This window comes from Pseudophryne corroboree, chromosome 9 (assembly GCF_028390025.1).
Source record: "Pseudophryne corroboree isolate aPseCor3 chromosome 9, aPseCor3.hap2, whole genome shotgun sequence".
NCBI lineage: Eukaryota > Metazoa > Chordata > Amphibia > Anura > Myobatrachidae > Pseudophryne > Pseudophryne corroboree.
In genome coordinates this window covers 112,500,037-112,520,975 of record NC_086452.1, presented here as the reverse complement: position 1 = coordinate 112,520,975, position 20,939 = coordinate 112,500,037, and the positions used below count along the sequence as shown (strand labels likewise).

Below are 20,939 nucleotides of genomic sequence, written 5' to 3'. Positions count from 1 at the left end.
TTGCTAGCTTCTAGGGCCAATGCCATGTCTATCTCAGCGAGAAGATCCTTATGGACTCGCCAATGGACGGGTGATGCGGATTCCAAAAAACATATGGAAGTACTACCCTATAAGGGTGATGTATTGTTTGGGGATGGGCTGACGGACCTGGTTTCCACAGCTACAGCAGGTAAATCAAATTTTTACCATATATTCCCCAACAGCAAAAGAAAGTAACACCCTATCAGATGCAGTCCTTTCGGTCGCACAAGTCCAGAAGAGGTCGGGGATCCTCTTTCCTCGGCAGAGGCAAAAGAGCACCTGCTTCGGCAGCTGCCCAGGAGCAAAAGTCCTCCCCGGCTGCTCCAAAACCCACAGCATGACGTTGGGGCTCCCCTAAGGGAGTCCGCAGCGGTGTGGGCACGTCTTCGACTTTTCAGTCAGGCCTGGGTCAGTTCAGACCTGAATCCCTGGGTGTTGGAAATAGTTTCCCAGGGTTACAAATTGGAATTCGAGGAGGTGCCCCCGCGCCGATTTTTCAAATCGGCCCTACCAGCTTCCACATCGGAAAGGGATGTAGTGTTAGCTGCAATTCAAACGCTGTGTATACAGCAAGTGATAATCAAGGTTGCCCTGCACCAGCAGGGAAGAGGTTACTACTCAACCCTATTTGTGGTCCCGAAACCGGACGGTTCGGTCAGACCTATTTTGAATCTGAAATCCCTAAACCTGTACATAAAAAGATTCAAATTCAAAATGGAATCACTCAGAGCGATAATAGTCAACATGGAGGAGGGGGAGTTTATGGTGTCTCTGGACATAAAGGATGCGTACCTGCATGTCCCCATATATGCCCCCCATCAGGAATACCTGAGATTCGCTGTACAGGATTGTCATTACCAATTTCAGACGTTGCCGTTTGGACTTTCCACGGCCCCGAGGATTTTCACCAAGATAATGGCGGAAATGATGGTGGTCCTGCGCAAGCATGGAGTCACAATTATCCCATACTTGGACGATCTCCTGATAAAAGCGAGATCAAGGGAGAAATTGCTGAGCAGTGTGGCGCTCTCTCTGAGAGTGCTCCAGCAACACGGTTGGATTCTAAATCTACCAAAGTCACAGTTGATTCCGACAACTCGACTACCGTTCCTAGGTTTGATACTGGATACGGAACAAATGAAGGTATTCCTCCCAATAGAGAAAGCCCAGGACATCCAGAATATGGTCAGAGACCTGCTAAAACCGGAAAGGGTGTCAGTTCCAATGCACTCGAGTTCTGGGAAAAATGGTGGCGGCCTACGAGGCCATTTCCTTCGGAAGGTTCCATGCAATGACTTTTCAATGGGACCTTCTGGACAAGTGGTCCGGGTCCCATCTGCACTTACATCGGAAAATAACTCTGTCCCCAGGGGCCAGAGTGTCTCTCCTGTGGTGGTTGCAAAGTGCTCACCTGCTGGAGGGTCGCAGGTTCGGAATTCAGGATTGGATCCTGGTTACCACGGACGCGAGCCTCCGAGGATGGGGAGCGGTCACACGAGGAAAAAATTTTCAGGGTCTTTTGTCAGACCAGGAGTCCTGTCTACACATCAATGTGTTGGAACTCAGTGCCATTTACAACGGCCTTCGACAAGCGGAGAGTCTTCTTCGAAATCTACCGGTTCTGATTCAATCAGACAATGTCACAGCAGTGGCTCATGTGAACCGCCAAGGCGGGACAAGAACCAGAGTCGCGATGGCGGAGGCCACAAGGATTCTTTCGCTGGGCGGAAATCATGTAAGCGCTCTGTCGGCTGTCTTCATTCCGGGAGTGGACAACTGGGAAGCAGACTTCCTCAGCAGACACGATCTTCATCCAGGAGAGTGGGGTCTTCATCAAGAAGTATTTGCAGACATAACACGTCTTTGGGGAACTCCTCAAATAGACATGATGGCGTCACGCTTCAACAAAAAGCTTCGGAGGTACTGTGCCAGGTCTCGGGACCCTCAGGCAGTAGCAGTAGATGCTCTGATAACACCGTGGCTGTTCAAATCGGTCTACGTGTTTCCTCCTCTTCCTCTCATCACAAAAGTGTTGAGGATCATAAGGCAAAGAAACGTACAGACAATACTCGTTGTCCCAGACTGGCCTCGAAGGGCCTGGTACTCAGATCTACAAGAGATGCTCACAGGAGATCCCAGGCCTCTTCCTCTGAGGGAAGACCTGTTGCAACAGGGGTCCTGTGTATTTCAAGATTTACCGCGGTTACGTTTGACGGCATGGCGGTTGAACGCCGAATCCTAGCGAAAAAGGGGATTCCAGAAGAGGTCATTCCTACTTTAATAAAGGCTAGGAAGGAGGTGACGGTTAAGCATTATCACCGTATCTGGCGAAAGTATGTGTCTTGGTGTTAGACCAAGAATGCACCTACGGAAGATTTTCATCTGGGTCGTTTTCTCCACTTCCTACAGACAGGAGTGGATATGGGCCTGAAATTAGGCTCTGTTAAGGTGCAGATTTCGGCCCTCTCGATTTTCTTTCAGAAGGAATTGGCTTCTCTTCCAGAAGTCCAGACGTTTGTATAGGGAGTGCTGCATATCCAGCCCCCTTTTGTGCCTCCAGTGGCACCATGGGACCTGAACGTGGTGTTGCAGTTCCTAAAATCACACTGGTTTGAACCGCTTAACAAGGTTGAGTTGAAATTTCTTACCTGGAAGGTGGTCATGCTGTTGGCCTTGGCATCAGCAAGGCGAGTGTCTGAATTGGCGGCTTTGTCACACAAGAGCCCCTACTTGATTTTTCATGTGGATCGAGCTGAATTGAGGACACGTCCGCAATTTTTGCCTAAAGTGGTTTCTTCGTTCCATATAAATCAACCTATTGTGGTGCCTGTGGCTACAAGTGACCTGGAGGATTCCAGATCCCTGGATGTAGTCAGGGCCTTAAAGATTTATGTAGCCAGAACGGCTAAAATTAGGAAAACAGAGGCTCTGTTTGTCCTGTATGCTGCTAATAAGATTGGCGCACCTGCTTCGAAGCATACTATTGCTCACTGGATCTGTAATACGATTCAGCAGGCTCATTCTACGGCTGGATTGCCGGTACCAAATTCAGTTAAAGCCCATTCCACTAGGAAGGTGGGCTCTTCTTGGGCGGCTGCCCGAGGCGTATCGGCATTACAGCTTTGCCGAGCGGCGACTTGGTCGGGGTCAAACAATTTTGCTAAATTCTACAAGTTTGATACCCTGGCTGATGAGGACCTAGCGTTTGCTCAGTCGGTGCTGCAGAGTCATACGCACTCTCCCGCCCGATTGGATGCTTTGGTATAAACCCCATGGTCCTTACGGAGTCCCCAGCATCCTCTAGGACGTAAGAGAAAATAAGATTTTAAACCTACCGGTAAATCTATTTCTCCTAGTCCGTAGAGGATGCTGGGCGCCCGTCCCAGTGCGGAAACTCTGCAAGACTTGTATATAGTTGTTGCTTGCATAAGGGTACTTTTACAGTTGGAATCGGTCTTGGACCGTTACTGTCGTTTATTCATACTGTTAACTGGTAATGTATGTTCCAGGTTACATGGTATGATTGGTGTGGGCTGGTATGAATCTTGCCCTTGGATTGCTAAATCCTGCCTTGTATTGTCCATCTCCTCTGGGCACAGTTCTCTAACTGAGGTCTGGAGGAGGGGCATAGAGGGAGGAGCCAGTGCACACCCATAGTCAAAGTTCTTTTTAGGTGCCCTATTTCCTGCGGAGCCCGTCTATACCCCATGGTCCTTACGGAGTCCCCAGCATCCTCTACGGACTAGGAGAAATAGATTTACCGGTAGGTTTAAAATCTTATTTTTTTATAATAACTTCATCAATTCCTATGTCCGTCTGCAGAGTATTACCTTGAAGACTGCATTGAGATAACTAAATTCACCCTCCCTCCAAGAATGAAAAAAAGGAAAGACAAAAATGAAGAGGGAGGCGATAGCGATAAGGTATGTGGTGATTTGGGTTTAATGCAGGTGCTGCTAATTCATGAAGATTTAAGGTTTTTTTTTCAGTGGTAACTGTACACTTCTAACTACAATGTCCATTCATTACATTAAACATGCAAGTTGCCTGTTATGACAGGGTGACACCTGTATAGTGATCTATACTACTCATGACAACATGGGTGTTTATCATGTTCAGATAGTTACCTGATGTTACTGTACTGCAAATAAGCATTCCCTGCCTTTGTCCACTTACACGTTTTCTATGGTACTTGGAAATGGGCACAGGCTCTTCTAGTTCACTCTCCAGGCAACATATTGCAGATTATGTGTGATACGCAATTTTACTTTAATGAGGTTGAATTATTATTATGGTGGAATTATTTTTATGGAGTAATGCGTATTGAAACCTAAAAAGTCTCATATTTTGACTCCCTCCTCAATATGTTGTCCAACTATAATATGTAGTCCAATTTTTCAGATATTCACACAATAACCTTTTTGCATATGTCTACAGATTAATTGTAATCTCATGTGTTCTGATGATTACCGTCCAGAGACTAAGCGTACAATGTCAAAGCTGAGTGAGAAAGAGACACCCATCGAACTCATAGAAGCTCTCTTGAAATATATTGAAACACTGAACGTACCTGGGGCTGTGCTGGTGTTTTTACCTTGCGGGAACCTCATTGACACCATGCAGAAGCATCTTGAGATGATCCCTCATTTTGGTAATTGTATTAATTTTCTTGCCCTACACATCCAACTAGTATGCTTGCGAAGGTTTATCTGTGTGTTTTCTCTGACGTCCTAGTGGATGCTGGGAACTCCGTAAGGACCATGGGGAATAGACGGGCTCCGCAGGAGACTGGGCACTCTAAAAGAAAGATTAGGTACTATCTGGTGTGCACTGGCTCCTCCCTCTATGCCCTTCCTCCAGACCTCAGTTAGATTTCTGTGCCCGGCCGAGCTGGATGCACACTAGGGGCTCTTCTGAGCTCCTAGAAAGAAAGTATATGTTAGGTTTTTTATTTTACAGTGAGACCTGCTGGCAACAGGCTCACTGCAACGAGGGACTAAGGGGAGAAGAAGCGAACCTACCTGCTTGCAGCTAGCTTGGGCTTCTTAGGCTACTGGACACCATTAGCTCCAGAGGGATCGACCGCAGGACCCGTCCTTGGTGTTCGTTCCCGGAGCCGCGCCGCCGTCCCCCTTACAGAGCCAGAAGCATGAAGATGGTCCGGAAAATCGGCGGCAGAAGACTTCAGTCTTCACTAAGGTAGCGCACAGCACTGCAGCTGTGCGCCATTGCTCCTCATACACACTTCACACTCCGGTCACTGAGGGCGCTGGGGGGGGGCGCCCTGAGCAGCAATAAAAACACCTTGGCTGGCAAAATAATCACAATATATAGCCCCAGAGGCTATATATGTAATAATTACCCCTGCCAGAATCCATAAAAAAGCGGGAGAAAAGTCCGCGAAAAAGGGGCGGAGCTATCTCCCTCGGCACACTGGCGCCATTTTCTCTTCACAGTGTAGCTGGAAGACAGCTCCCCAGGCTCTCCCCTGTAGTTTTCAGGCTCAAAGGGTTAAAAAGAGAGGGGGGGCACTAAATTTAGGCGCAATATTGTTTATACAAGCAGCTATTGGGGAAAATTCACTCAGTGATAGTGTTTATCCCTACATTATATAGCGCTCTGGTGTGTGCTGGCATACTCTCTCTCTGTCTCCCCAAAGGGCTGTGTGGGGTCCTGTCCTCAGTCAGAGCATTCCCTGTGTGTGTGCGGTATGTCGGTACGGCTGTGTCGACATGTTTGATGAGGAGGCTTATGTGGAGGCGGAGCAGATGCCGATAAATGGGATGTCGCCCCCTGTGGGCCGACACCAGAGTGGATGGATAGGTGGAAGGTATTAACCGACAGTGTCAACTCCTTACATAAAAGGCTGGATGACGTAACAGCTATGGGACAGCCGGCTTCTCATCCCGCACCTGCCCAGGCGTCTCAAAGGCCATCAGGGGCTCAAAAACGCCCGCTCCCTCAGATGGCAGACACAGATGTCGACACGGAGTCTGACTCCAGTGTCGACGAGGTTGAGACATATACACAATCCACTAGGAACATCCGTTACATGATCCCGGCAATAAAAAATGTGTTACACATTTCTGACATTAACCCAAGTACCACTAAAAAAGGGTTTTATGTGTGGGGAGAAAAAGCAGGCAGTGTTTTGTTCCCCCATCAAATGAGTGAATGAAGTGTGAAAAAGCGTGGGTTCCCCCGATAAGAAACTGGTAATTTCTAAAAAGTTACTGATGGCGTACCCTTTCCCGCCAGAGGATAAGTTACGCTGGGAGATATCCCCTAGGGTGGATAAGGCGCTCACACGTTTGTCAAAAAAGGTGGCACTGCCGTCTTAGGATACGGCCACTTTGAAGGTACCTGCTGATAAATAGCAGGAGGCTAGCCTGAAGTCTGTATTTACACACTCAGGTACTAAACTGAGACCTGCAGATAGTGCTGCTGCAGCGTGGTCTGTAACCCTGTCAAACAGGGATACTATTTTGCGAACATAAGACGTCGTCTTATATATGAGGGATGCACAGAGGGATATTTTGCCGGCTGGCATCCAGAATTAATGCAATGTCCATTCTGTCAGGAAGGTATTAGAGACCCGACACTGGACAGGTGATGCTGACTTTAAAAGGCACATAGAGCCTTATAAGGGTGAGGAATTGTTTGGGGATGGTCTCTGGGACCTCGTATCCACAGCAACAGCTGGGAAGAAATTTTTTTACCTCAGGTTTCCTCACAGCCTAAGAAAAGCACTGTATTATCAGGTACAGTCCTTTCGGCTTCAGAAAAGCAAGCGGGTCAAAGGCGCTTCCTTTCTGCACAGAGACGAGGGAAGAGGGAAAAAGCTGCACCAGTCAACCAGTTCCCAGAATCAAAATTCTTCCCCCGCTGCCTCTGAGTCCACCGCATGACGCGGGGGCTCCACAGGCGTAGCCAGGTACGGTGGGGGGCCGCCTCAAAAATTTCAGCGATCAGTGGGCTCGCTCACAGGTGGATCCCTGGATCCTTCAAGTAGTATCTCAGGGGTACAAGCTGGAATTCGAGGCGTCTCCCCCCCGCCGTTTCCTCAAATCTGCCTTGCCGACAACTCCCTCAGGCAGGGAGGCTGTGCTAGAGGCAATTCACAAGCTGTATTTCCAGCAGGTGATAGTCAAGGTGCCCCTACTTCAACAAGGACGGGGTTACTATTCCACACTGTTTGTGGTACCGAAACCGGACGGTTCGGTGAGACCCGTTTTAAATTTGAAATCCTTAAACACATACATAAAAAAATCAAGTTCAAGATGGAATCGCTCAGGGCGGTTATTGCAAGCCTGGAGGAGGGGGATTACATGGTATCCCTGGACATCAAGGATGCTTACCTACATGTCCCCATTTACCATCCTCACCAGGAGTACCTCAGATTTGTGGTACAGGATTGCCATTACCAATTCCAAACACTGCCGTTTGGACTGTCCACGGCACCGAGGGTCTTTACCAAGGTAATGGCAGAAATGATGATACTCCTTCGAAAAAAGGGAGTTTTAATTATCCCGTACTTGGACGATCTCCTTATAAAGGCGAGGTCCAAGGAGCAGTTGTTGGTCGGAGTAGCACTATCTCGGGAAGTGCTACAACAGCACGGATGGATTCTATACATTCCAAAGTCACAGCTGGTTCCTACCACACGCCTACTGTTCCTGGGGATGGTTCTGGACACAGAACAGAAAAAAGTGTTTCTCCCGCAGGAGAAAGCCAAGGAGCTGTCATCTCTAGTCAGAGACCTCCTGAAACCAAAACAGGTATCGGTGCATCACTGCACACGAGTCCTGGGGAAAATGGTAGCTTCTTACGAAGCAAAATTCCATTCGGCAGGTTCCATACAAGAACCTTTTAGTGGGACCTCTTGGACAAGTGGTCGGGATCGCATCTTCAGATGCATCGGCTGATAACCCTATCTCCAAGGACCAGGGTATCTCTACTGTGGTGGCTGCAGAGTGCTCATCTTCAAGAGGGCCGCAGATTCGGCATACAGGACTGGGTCCTGGTAACCACGGATGCCAGCCTTCGAGGCTGGGGGGCAGTCACACAGGGAAGAAATTTCCAAGGACTTTGGTCAAGTCAGGAGTCGTCCCTACACATAAATATTCTGGAACTGAGGGCCATTTACAATGCCCTAAGTCTGGCAAGGCCTCTGCTTCAAAACCAGCCGGTACTGATCCAATCAGACAACATCACGGCAGTCGCCCATGTAAACCGACAGGGCGGCACAAGAAGCAGGATGGCGATGGCAGAAGCCACAAGGATTCTCCGATGGGCGGAAAATCACGTCTTAGCACTGTCAGCAGTGTTCATTCCGGGAGTGGACAACTGGGAAGCAGACTTCCTCAGCAGACACGACCGACACCAGGGAGAGTGGGGACTTCATCCAGAAGTTTTCCAACTGTTGGTAAACCATTGGGAAAGGCCACAGGTGGACATGATGGCGTCCCGCCTAAACAAAAAACTAGATATTGCGCCAGGTCAAGGGACCCTCAGGCAATAGCTGTGGACGCTCTAGTGACACCGTGGGTGTACCAATCGGTTTATGTATTCCCTCCTCTGCCTCTCATACCAAAGGTACTGAGAATAATAAGAAAACGAGGAGTAAGAACGATACTCGTGGTTCCGGATGGGCCAAGAAGAGCTTGGTACCCAGAACTTACAGAAATAATATCAGAGGACCCATGGCCTCTACCGCTCAGACAGGATCTGCTACAGCAGGGGCCCTGTCTGTTCCAAGACTTACCGCGGCTGCGTTGGACGGCATGGCGGTTGAATTCCGGATCCTAAAGCAAAAGGGCATTCCGGAGGAAGTCATTCCTACGCTGATAAAAGCCAGGAAAGAAGTAACCGCAAACCATTATCACCGTATTTGGCGAAAATATGTTGCGTGGTGTGAGGCCAGGAAGGCCCCAACAGAGGAATTTCAGCTGGGTCGTTTTCTGCACTTCCTACAGTCGGGAGTGACTATGGGCCTAAAATTGGGTTCCATTAAGGTCCAGATTTCGGCTCTGTCGATTTTCTTCCAGAAAGAACTGGCTTCACTGCCTGAAGTTCAGACTTTTGTAAAGGGAGTGCTACATATTCAGCCCCCTTTTGTGCCTCCTGTGGCACCGTGGGATCTCAACGTGGTGTTGAGTTTCCTGAAATCACATTGGTTTGAGCCACTTAAAACTGTGGATCTGAAATATCTCACGTGGAAAGTGGTCATGTTATTGGCCTTGGCTTCGGCCAGGCGTGTGTCAGAATTGGCGGCTTTGTCATGTAAAAGCCCTTATCTGATTTTCCATATGGATAGGGCAGAATTGAGGACTCGTCCCCAGTTTCTCCCTAAGGTGGTATCAGCTTTTCACTTGAATCAACCTATTGTAGTGCCTGTGGCTACTAGGGACTTGGAAGATTCCAAGTTTATGGACGTAGTCAGGGCCTTAAAAATTTATATTTCCAGGACGGCTGGAGTCAGGAAAACTGACTCGTTTTTTATCCTGTATGCACCCAACAAAATAGGTGCCCCTGCTTCTAAGCAGACTATTGCTCGCTGGATTTGTAGCACAATTCAGCTGGCGCATTCTGCGGCTGGATTGCCGCATCCTAAATCAGTAAAAGCCCATTCCACAAGGAAGGTGGGCTCATCTTGGGCGGCTGCCCGAGGGGTCTCGGCTTTACAACTTTGCCGAGCTGCAACTTGGTCAGGGGCAAACACGTTTGCAAAATTCTACAAATTTGATACCCTGGCTGAGGAGGACCTTGCGTTCTCTCATTCGGTGCTGCAGAGTCATCCGCACTCTCCCGCCCGTTTGGGAGCTTTGGTATAATCCCCATGGTCCTTACGGAGTTCCCAGCATCCACTAGGACGTCAGAGAAAATAAGCTTTTACTCACCGGTAAATCTATTTCTCGTAGTCCGTAGTGGATGCTGGGCGCCCATCCCAAGTGCGGATTGTCTGCAATACTTGTATATAGTTATTGCCTAACTAAAGGGTTATTGTTGAGCTATCTGTTGAGAGGCTCAGTTATATTTCATACTGTTAACTGGGTATAGTATCACGAGTTATACGGTGTGATTGGTGTGGCTGGTATGAGTCTTACCCGGGATTCAAAATCCTTCCTTATTGTGTCAGCTCTTCCGGGCACAGTATCCTAACTGAGGTCTGGAGGAGGGGCATAGAGGGAGGAGCCAGTGCACACCAGATAGTACCTAATCTTTCTTTTAGAGTGCCCAGTCTCCTGCGGAGCCCGTCTATTCCCCATGGTCCTTACGGAGTTCCCAGCATCCACTACGGACTACGAGAAATAGATTTACCGGTGAGTAAAATCTTATTTTTTCACCCTTCCCCATTGTCTTTGTTCTTCTTCAGTACTTACTTTTTTAGAGGAATATGAAAATGTTTATTAAAAGCATTGTTCTACATCTTTCGGACTGCTTGGCCTGTATAATAATAATAATAATAATAATAATAATAATTTGACCATTTTAGGCATTGTTCAGTTAAAGTCTGTTGTTGATGATGATGATGATAAAGGGACAAAGGTACTTGCGCTGAATCCTTGTCTTGATGTGCATTGGGTAGGTGGATAGAGGAACCAAACCATACAAACCTGCTAGCTTCTCCCAAATGGAATTTTTTCTCTAGAAAGTCCTTCTTCTATGGTGGACTGTGAGCAAAGAATTTTCCGTAAATACAAAAATACTAATTTCATCCATGGGGAGGATTTTGGAATAATAGCAACTTCCCATAGCAGCCACTAAGGGAGGGAATGCTTTGAGATTGTGTGCAAAACATTTCATCCAAAGTAAGTGACCTTTCACTCAAAACCTTTAAGAACATTGTGAACGTGTCTACAGAAGACAGTGGCTGCTTAGCCTATTTATCTGCTACAATATATTCCTTACAAATTAAAAACATACAGCTGGTCCTTTTTCCTTCTCATCCAAGCGGGACACCGGCTTTAGACACATGGTATAGAGTGGTGAGCCGAGCTGGGCACCAAAAACTTAAAACTCTTCTCCCAGCAGCCCAGACTTATTCTCCCCATGTGCTAAGCCCCAACCTCAGGCCGTCCGAACTAGAACTGGGTAAGATTGTAGGTGGTGGCTTCTAAGACTGCTTTCCTACCTTTTGCGGCAATGCCAAGGTCGTAAGCATCTATCTTTCGCAAGGTAAGGCCGGAGGTCAGTCTTTCTTCAGGTTCCAGGGTTCATCCACCAAGGACTCCACGTCTAGAGGGAAAGACAATTTGTCCATTAAATTCAACCTTTTTAGTCAGAGGAGTAGTTTCTCAGGACTATGCCTGACCTTCCGGGAGCATCCTCTAACAACGTATTTTTCAACAGGCCTTCCAGTGGACCCATCCAGGAAAGGCAGTAGCCCCGCGGGAGTCCATCCACTCCCTTCTGGCCTCAAGGTTATCATACCAGTCCCCTTCCCCCCCCCCCCCCCCCCCCCCCCCGCCCCAGCACAGTGAGGTACAGGATTCTATGCCAAGTTCTTTCTGGCTCTTTCTGACTTATCCTCATGTTGAAGTCACTCAGTAAGTACCTGCTGGTTCCCAAGTTTCGCATGGAGTCTTTGCGCTCCATCATTCTGGCTCTGGAACGTGGGGAATGCCTATATACATATTCCCATCCAGGACAATCATCAGCGCTTCTTGAGGTTTGCTATGTGGGAGGATCATTTCCAGTTTTGATCATTGCCATTTGGTCTTTTCACAGTGAGTGTCTTCATGAAAGTCATGGCAGAACATCCCCGTCATCAGGCAATAAGAATTGTCCCTTATTTGAACGATCTATTGCTCTTCACCCAGCCTCCTGACGGTCGGCAGGACCATGTCCGTATCGCGGTGAAACTTGTTCAGTCTCAAGGTTGCATCATCAATTTCTGTCACTTGCCAAAAAAAACGTCCCAGGGTCGATGGTCCACTCAGTAGAGCAGGCTTCCCATCAATATACTGGAACTGAGAGCGGTTTACAGGACTTTGCATGGCACAGTCTCTTCTCAAACGTCAACTAGTAAAGGTTCAGTCAGACAATTCGATGACTGCCACCTTCATAGACCATCATAGACACACAGTCACGCTGTAATAGGGTAAGTAGGTCACATCCTTCAGTAGGTGGAATGTCATCTTCCGCCTCTGGCAGCTGTGTACATCCCCAGAGTACAACATTGGGAAGCCACCAGGACGTTCATTCGGGGGAGTAGGCCTTTCTTCCCAACCTCTTTCAACTCTTGGTTCATTGCTGGGGCCTACGGGACATCAGCATGATGGGATCTTGTCACCACAACCAACTTCCAAGATGCTACTCGCTCACCAACGATCCAAGAGCTCTACTAGTGGATGCCCTGATGGTTTGATGAACCTTTCCACTCATATACATCTTCTGTCCAATCTCCCCGATCCCGCGGTTCTCTGCAAATTGAAGTTGGTAGGCAGCACCACAATACTCGTGGCTCCGGACTGGCTGTGTACAGCTTGGTTGCAGATCTTCATGGTCTCTCAATCAATACTCCACGCCCTCTTCCTCCCTAGCCGTATCTTCTATCTCAAGGTCCATGGTTCCACCCAGATCTGTACTGCTTAGCTTTGACGAGGTGGCACTTGACTCATTCATACTAAGAGCCAAATTGTTCTCAAGATCGGTTATTCGTACCATTCTGTAGGCCAGGAAGCCTTCCTCTGCCAGACTTTACCACAGGATCTGGTAGACGTACTTTAATGGTGTTCGGCTCGCGACTTGAACCCTAGATCATTCTGACTCGCTAGTCCTGTCTTCTCTTGCAAGCAGGTCTGGATTTAGGCATCCACTTTTCCTCATTTAAGTTGCAGGTTTCAGCCCTTTCCGTCCTCTTTCAGTTGCAGATTTTGCTGTTGCCAGATGTCTGGATTTTTCTTCAGGGTGTCCTTCATATATAGCCCGTTTGTCCCTCCGGTGGCTCCTTGGAATCTTTTGTTGGTCCTTTGGGCTCTACAGTCCATCTCATTTTGAGCCCTTGGACACTGAGGACATTCATTGGCTTTCCTGGAAGACTGCCTTCCTCCTTACCATTGCCTCCGCTAGGTGGGTATCAGACTTGATTGCGTTTATCTTGTCTCTCTCCGTTTCTTATTTTTCATTCGGACCGGGCTATACTCAGGACATGTTTGGGCTACCTTCCTAAGGTTGTCTCCAAATTTTACATCAATTAGAAGATAGTGGTCCCCTCCTTCCAATTTCTGGATTCTTCACTGAAGGAGGCCTCTTTAGATGTAGTGAGGGCCCTACGGATTTATGTTGATAGGACTAGGGACTTCCGTAAAACGGCTCTTCTTTTTGTCCTATATGACTTTAGAAACTGGCCAGCCCCGTTTGTTAAACTGAGCCATTTGGTCAAAGTCTGTTTAACTATCTGTCATGTTTATTCTGTGGCAGACGATCCAGGTTTTTTTTGTTTTTTTTTGAAGTGGCAATCATTGAAATGGCAGAACTAGGTTGATTTTGCCATGTAAATGATTTTCACTTTAAAAACACAGGCAAACTCTCACAAAATCTCTCACTTTCTGATTCTCACATCCTAATACATTCCCCCCTGATTTTAAAGGTGTACAAATTCAGAAACTTCTCCACTTACATATCACCTCCCTACCAGTAACTCCAGTGGGTACCCTAGAATTGGAGAAAAAAGCTAAAAAAAAAAGCAAGAAACCTGTGCTGCCCTAAGCAGAACTGCACTCCTTGGGCAATTCATTTAAAGTGGAGTTCCTCTTTTAGGAATGAGTATAAGAGGGACGGCGTTTCAGAATTTGCGTTGATTCAGGTTTAAGCACCTACAGTAATTTGTGGAACAGACCCTGCACCCCAAGACTGCAGGATCCCCCAACAGAACGAAAAACAAACCGGTGTCTTTTAAAAATTAATTAGTGAAAGGGAAGATTTGTAAGTTCCATGCAAATTATAATTTACAAAAATGTTTAAAATGCTTACTGTTGTTTCCTTATATTTATTTAATTTAAAAACAGCTGTGATCTGCTTAAAGCATTTCTATGCATATTGTTTTACACAAGACAAATGCAACTTGTGAGTGCATAAAGTCATTCTCTTTCCAAATCTAAAAATATGGGTTTGATCTTTTTTTCCTTCATCTATATATTTTTATTTTTTTATTTTTTTTAGGCAGCCACAGATATCAAATTCTGCCACTTCATTCCCATATGCCACGAGAGGAGCAAAGAAAGGTGTTTGTTCCAGCTCCAGATGGCATAATCAAGGTAACACTGACCTTTATTAATGATAGTAGATGGTTATGATAACACAACAGTATGCAGGATGTGCTTATTTAAATCAACTTGATTTAAATCACAATTTTCAATGCTGTACATGTGTAGAAAGAATTAGAGGATAGTTTGAAATGATTTAATCTGACAAAACAAGCATGAAGCTATATTTGGAACGCTATAATCAAGCATTGGGTCCTGTACATTTTCTTTCTTACTTGATGGACCCACATTACTGTGGTAATAGTTTAACTGCAGAAGATAAGTTAGAAGCCCTTTTGCCAAAGAATAATATCCACATTCAAATACCCTTTTAAGTTCCAAGGAAAAGCAACCCTGTTTAATGACCCTCTTGTATGACCACCATGTTGTGTCAACAGTGGCACCAATAGATTGGTGGAAAATGCACATTGGTACAGAAACTGTAGCTGGTATTGAAAATATCATGGTAGCAGTAGAGCAATTGCTAACAGCTGCAGCATCATCCGCTTCAGTAGAAAGAATATTTTCCACATTTGGGCCCTTATTCAGGTTTGTTAGCAAACAAAAAAAAAAATACGAAATTGGGCAAAACCATAAAGATAAAATATATGCAGAGAGAGTTAGATTTGGGTGGGGTTTGTTAAAACTGAAATCTAAATTGTAGTGTAGAAATTAAGCAGCCAGTATTTACCATGCACAGAAACAATTTCACCCACGCAAATCTAAATCTCTATGCACATTTTACATCTGCCCCAGCTGCAGTGCAACATGGTTTTTGTCCAATTGCTAACTTTTTTGTTTGCTAACAAACCCGAATAACCCCCTTGGTTTGATGCAGTCAAAACTGAGAAACCACTTGGGTACTGATAAAGCTGCAAAACTTGTATTTCTTTTTAAGGTGTTCGAAAAAACCTAATGTTTAGGCTTATTCAGATATACAAATCAGGCAAGACAGTTGCTAACTATTGAAACTTTTAACATCATTGTTGTTTCTTTCCTTTTGCAGTTTGTGTGATTTGTATGTAGTTCGCTGTGCCATGATTTCATGGTGACACTGTCAAGTAATTTAAATTAAGTATATTAAAGTTACAATATTTTCTCCTTCCAGGTCCACAGGATCTACCTTGGTTATTGGGGGCATCTGAGGAACGGGCACCAAACAGTCAAAAGCTTTCTTACTCCCAGGATACATTGGGCCAGCCCCCTATAACCCCGCCTCCTGGCTCAGGGACTTCAGTTTTTTGTTTGGTGCGTCATGAGCCAGACGACTGTGAACAGTTAGGCTGCTAATTTTTTCGCAGCCATAAGCTTTGTTATTTTATTTAGTCTTTTTTCTTGTTTTGAGTTATCTTTCTATGCGTCTTAAACGTGTAACAGAGTCGATTCGACAACACTCTGCCGGCTCGCGACAACTGTTACCTCCGTGTACATTACTGTTTCAGCAGGCGCTAGCTGGATGTGCTAGCAACTCCAAACTGACGATCCCAGGCTGCGGCTGAAAAATGGGGAGAAGGCAAAGCGTCTTTTTCCGGTTAGAAGTTTAAGACCATGTTACGCAGCCTTACTGTTTCAGGTGGAGTCCACTGGACAGTTGCTGACGCAGCTGCCACCTCAGGTGCACCAGCGCTAGGCCGCAGGGATCGTAGGTTCTGGGGAACAGTAGAGGCCGCGATCCCTGGGGTTGATGTCAGCAGTGGGGAGTAAGACGCTCCCCTGGTTGTCCCTCCCCCCCATTTCTCTAACGTCCTAGTGGATGCTGGGGACTCCGAAAGGACCATGGGGAATAGCGGCTCCGCAGGAGACTGGGCACAAAGTAAAAGCTTTAGGACTAGCTGGTGTGCACTGGCTCCTCCCCCTATGACCCTCCTCCAAGCCTCAGTTAAGATTTTGTGCCCGAACGAGAAGGGTGCAATCTAGGTGGCTCTCCTGAGCTGCTTAGAGTAAAAGTTTAAATAGGTTTTTTATTTTCAGTGAGACCTGCTGGCAACAGGCTCACTGCATCGAGGGACTAAGGGGAGAAGAAGCGAACTCACCTGCGTGCAGAGTGGATTGGGCTTCTTAGGCTACTGGACATTAGCTCCAGAGGGACGATCACAGGCCCAGCCATGGATGGGTCCCGGAGCCGCGCCGCCGGCCCCCTTACAGATGCTGAAGCAAGAAGAGGTCCATAAATCGGCGGCAGAAGACTTTCCTGTCTTCATAAGGTAGCGCACAGCACTGCAGCTGTGCGCCATTGCTCTCATCACACTTCGGTCACTGAGGGTGCAGGGCGCTGGGGGGGGCGCCCTTGGAAGCAATGAATTTACCTTATTTGGCAAAAAATACATCACATATAGCTCCTGGGCTATATGGATGTATTTAACCCCTGCCAGTTTTCCAGAAAAAAGCGGGAGAAGAGCCCGCCGTGAAGGGGGCGGGGCCTATCTCCTCAGCACACAGCGCCATTTTTCCCACACAGCTCCGCTGGTAGGAAGGCTCCCAGAATCTCCCCTGCATCCTGCAACTACAGAAACAGGGTAAAAAAGAGAGGGGGGCACTTATTTGGCAAAATAACAGATATAAGCAGCTATAAGGGATAGACACTTATTGTAAGGTTGTCCCTATACATATATAGCGCTCTGGTGTGTGCTGGCAAACTCTCCCTCTGTCTCCCCAAGGGGCTAAGTGGGTCCTGTCCTCTATCAGAGCATTCCCTGTGTGTGTGCTGGGTGTCGGTACGTGTGTGTCGACATGTATGAGGAGGAAAATGATGTGGAGGCGGAGCTATTGCCTATAATGGTGATGTCACCCCCTAGGGAGTCGACACCTGAATGGATGGCCGTAATTAAGGAATTACGTGACAGTGTCGGCACGTTACAGAAATCTGTTGACGACATGAGACAGCCGGCAGCTCAGTTAGTGCCTGTCCAGGCGTCTCAAACACCGTCAGGGGCTATTAAACGCCCGTTACCTCAGTGGGTCGACACGGACCCAGACACAGACACTGACTCCAGTGTCGACGGTGAAGAAACAAACGTATTTTCCAGTAGGGCCACACGTTACATGATCACGGCAATGAAGGAGGTTTTGCACATCTCTGATACTGCAAGTACCACAAAAAGGGGTATTATGTGGGGTGTGAAAAAACTACCCGTAGTTTTTCCTGAATCAGATGAATTGAATGAAGTGTGTGATGAAGCGTGGGTTACCCCCGACAAAAAACTGCTAATTTCTAAAAAATTATTGGCACTATATCCCTTCCCACCAGAGGTTAGGGCTCGTTGGGAAACACCCCCTAGGGTGGATAAGGCGCTCACACGCTTATCAAAACAAGTGGCGTTACCGTCTCCAGAAACGGCCGCCCTTAAGGAGCCAGCAGATAGGAGGCTGGAAAATATCCTTAAAAGTATATACACTCATACTGGTGTTATACTGCGACCAGCAATCGCCTCAGCCTGGATGTGCAGTGCTGGGGTGGCTTGGTCGGATTCCCTGACTGAAAATATTGATACCCTGGACAGGGACAATATATTATTGACTATAGAGCATTTAAAGGATGCATTCCTATATATGCGAGATGCACAGAGAGACATTTGCACTCTGGCATCAAGAGTAAGTGCGATGTCCATTTCTGCCAGAAGAGGATTATGGACGCGACAGTGGTCAGGGGATGCGGATTCCAAACGGCATATGGAAGTATTGCCGTATAAAGGGGAGGAGTTATTTGGGGGCGGTCTATCGGACCTGGTGGCCACGGCAACGGCTGGGAAATCCACCTTTTTACCCCAAGTCACCTCGCAGCAGAAAAAGATACCGTCTTTTCAGGCTCAGTCCTTTCGTCCCCATAAGGGCAAGCGGGCAAAAGGCCACTCATATCTGCCCCGGGGCAGAGGAAGGGGAAAAAGACTGCAACAGACAGCTTCTTCCCACGAACAGAAGCCCTCCCCCGCTTCTGCCAAGTCCTCAGCATGACGCTGGGGCCTTACAAGCGGACTCAGGCACGGTGGGGGCCCGTCTCAAGAATTTCAGCGCGCAGTGGGCTCACTCGCAAGTGGACCCCTGGATCCTGCAGGTAGTATCTCAGGGGTACAAATTGGAATTCGAGACGTCTCCCCCTCGCCGGTTCCTGAAGTCTGCTTTACCAACGTCTACCCCCGACAGGGAGGCGGTATTGGAAGCCATTCACAAGCTGTATTCCCAGCAAGTGATAATCAAGGTACCCCTCCTACAACAGGGAAAGGGGTATAACTCCACGCTGTTTGTGGTACCGAAGCCGGACGGCTCGGTGAGACCCATTTTAAATCTGAAAGCCTTGAACACTTACATAAAAAGGTTCAAGTTCAAGATGGAGTCACTCAGAGCAGTGATAGCGAACCTGGAAGAAGGGGACTACATGGTGTCTCTGGACATCAAGGATGCTTACCTCCATGTCCCAATTTGCCCTTCTCACCAAGGGTACCTCAGGTTTGTGGTACAGAACTGTCACTATCAGTTTCAGACGCTGCCGTTTGGATTGTCCACGGCACCCCGGGTCTTTACCAAGGTAATGGCCGAAATGATGATTCTTCTTCGAAGAAAAGGCGTCTTAATTATCCCTTACTTGGACGATCTCCTGATAAGGGCACGGTCCAGAGAACAGTTAGAGGTCGGAGTAGCACTATCTCAAATAGTACTACGACAGCACGGATGGATTCTAAATATTCCAAAATCGCAGCTGATTCCGACGACACGTATGCTGTTCCTAGGGATGATTCTGGACACAGTACAGAAAAAGGTGTTTCTCCCGGAAGAGAAAGCCAGGGAGTTATCCGACCTAGTCAGGAAACTCCTAAGACCAGGCCAGGTGTCAGTGCATCAGTGCACAAGGGTCCTGGGAAAGATGGTGGCTTCTTACAAAGCGATTCCATTCGGCAGATTCCACGCAAGAACTTTTCAGTTGGATCTGCTAGACAAATGGTCCGGATCGCATCTTCAAATGCATCAGCGGATAACCCTGTCTCCAAGGACAAGGGTGTCTCTCCTGTGGTGGTTACAGAGTGCTCATCTCCTAGAGGGCCGCAGATTCGGCATTCAGGATTGGGTCCTGGTGACCACGGATGCCAGCCTGAGAGGCTGGGGAGCAGTCACACGGGGAAAAAATTTCCATGGCTTGTGGTCAAGCATGGAAACGTCACTTCACATAAATATCCTGGAACTAAGGGCCATCTACAATGCCCTAAGTCAGGCAAGGCCTCTGCTTCAGGGTCAGCCAGTATTGATCCAGTCGGACAACATCACGGCAGTCGCCCACGTAAACAGACAGGGCGGCACAAGAAGCAGGAGGGCAATGACGGAAGTGGCAAGGATTCTTCGCTGGGCGGAAAATCATGTGATAGCACTGTCAGCAGTGTTCATTCCGGGAGTGGACAACTGGGAAGCAGACTTCCTCAGCAGACACGATCTTCACCCGGGGGAGTGGGGACTTCACCCAGAAGTCTTCCACATGATTGTAAACCGTTGGGAAAAACCAAAGGTGGACATGATGGCGTCTCGCCTCAACAAAAAACTGGACAGATATTGCTCCAGGTCAAGGGACCCTCAGGCAATAGCTGTGGACGCTCTGGTAACACCGTGGGTGTAGCAGTCAGTGTATGTGTTCCCTCCTCTTCCTCTCATACCAAAAGTACTGAGAATCATAAGAAGGAGAGGAGTAAAGACTATACTCGTGGCTCCGGATTGGCCAAGAAGGACTTGGTACCCGGAAATTCAAGAGATGCTCACGGAAGACCCGTGGCCTCTACCTCTAAGACAGGACCTGCTCCAGCAGGGACCATGTCTGTTCCAAGACTTACCGCGGCTGCGTTTGACGGCATGGCGGTTGAACGCCGGATCCTGAAGGAAAAAGGCATTCCGGATGAAGTCATCCCTACCCTGATCAAAGCCAGGAAGGATGTAACCGTACAACATTATCACCGTATTTGGCGTAAATATGTTGCGTGGTGCGAGGCCAGGAAGGCCCCTACAGAGGAATTTCAACTGGGTCGATTCCTGCATTTCCTGCAAACAGGACTGTCTATGGGCCTCAAATTAGGGTCCATTAAGGTTCAAATTTCGGCCCTGTCGATATTCTTCCAAAAAGAACTAGCTTCTGTTCCTGAAGTTCAGACGTTTGTCAAGGGAGTACTGCATATACAGCCTCCTTTTGTGCCTCCAGTGGCACCTTGGGATCTCAATGTAGTGTTGGGATTCCTAAAATCACATTGGTTTGAACCACTCACCACTGTGGACTTGAAATATCTCACATGGAAAGTGGTAATGCTGTTAGCCCTGGCTTCAGCCAGGCGTGTATCAGAATTGGCGGCTTTATCCTATAAAAGCCCTTACCTAATTTTTCATACGGACAGGGCAGAATTGAGGACTCGTCCTCAATTTCTCCCTAAGGTGGTTTCAGCATTTCACTTAAACCAACCTATTGTGGTGCCTGCGGCTACTAGGGACTTGGAGGATTCCAAGTTGCTGGACGTAGTCAGGGCCCTGAAAATATATGTTTCCAGGACGGCTGGAGTCAGAAAATCTGACTCGCTGTTTATCCTGTATGCACCCAACAAGCTGGGTGCTCCTGCTTCTAAGCAGACGATTGCTCGTTGGATTTGTAGTACAATTCAGCTTGCACATTCTGTGGCAGGCCTGCCACAGCCAAAATCTGTAAAA

At 47.5% G+C, this 20,939-nt stretch overlaps 1 protein-coding gene across 2 annotated transcripts in view; it reads left to right on the top strand.

Annotated features, from left to right (window-relative positions):
* The window catches only part of LOC134957687 (ATP-dependent RNA helicase A protein-like), a 699,701-nt gene that overhangs the window by 194,301 nt on the left and 484,461 nt on the right, over positions 1–20,939 (top strand). The window contains exons 16-18 of one of the 2 annotated variants that reach the window (XM_063939767.1): positions 3,844–3,944; positions 4,459–4,672; positions 14,188–14,282. The exons of the other annotated variant lie outside the window; for it this stretch is intronic. Coding sequence (XP_063795837.1) covers positions 3,844–3,944; positions 4,459–4,672; positions 14,188–14,282 — 410 coding nt within the window. The remainder of the gene's footprint in view (positions 1–3,843; positions 3,945–4,458; positions 4,673–14,187; positions 14,283–20,939) is intronic. 2 annotated transcript variants of the gene reach the window in all.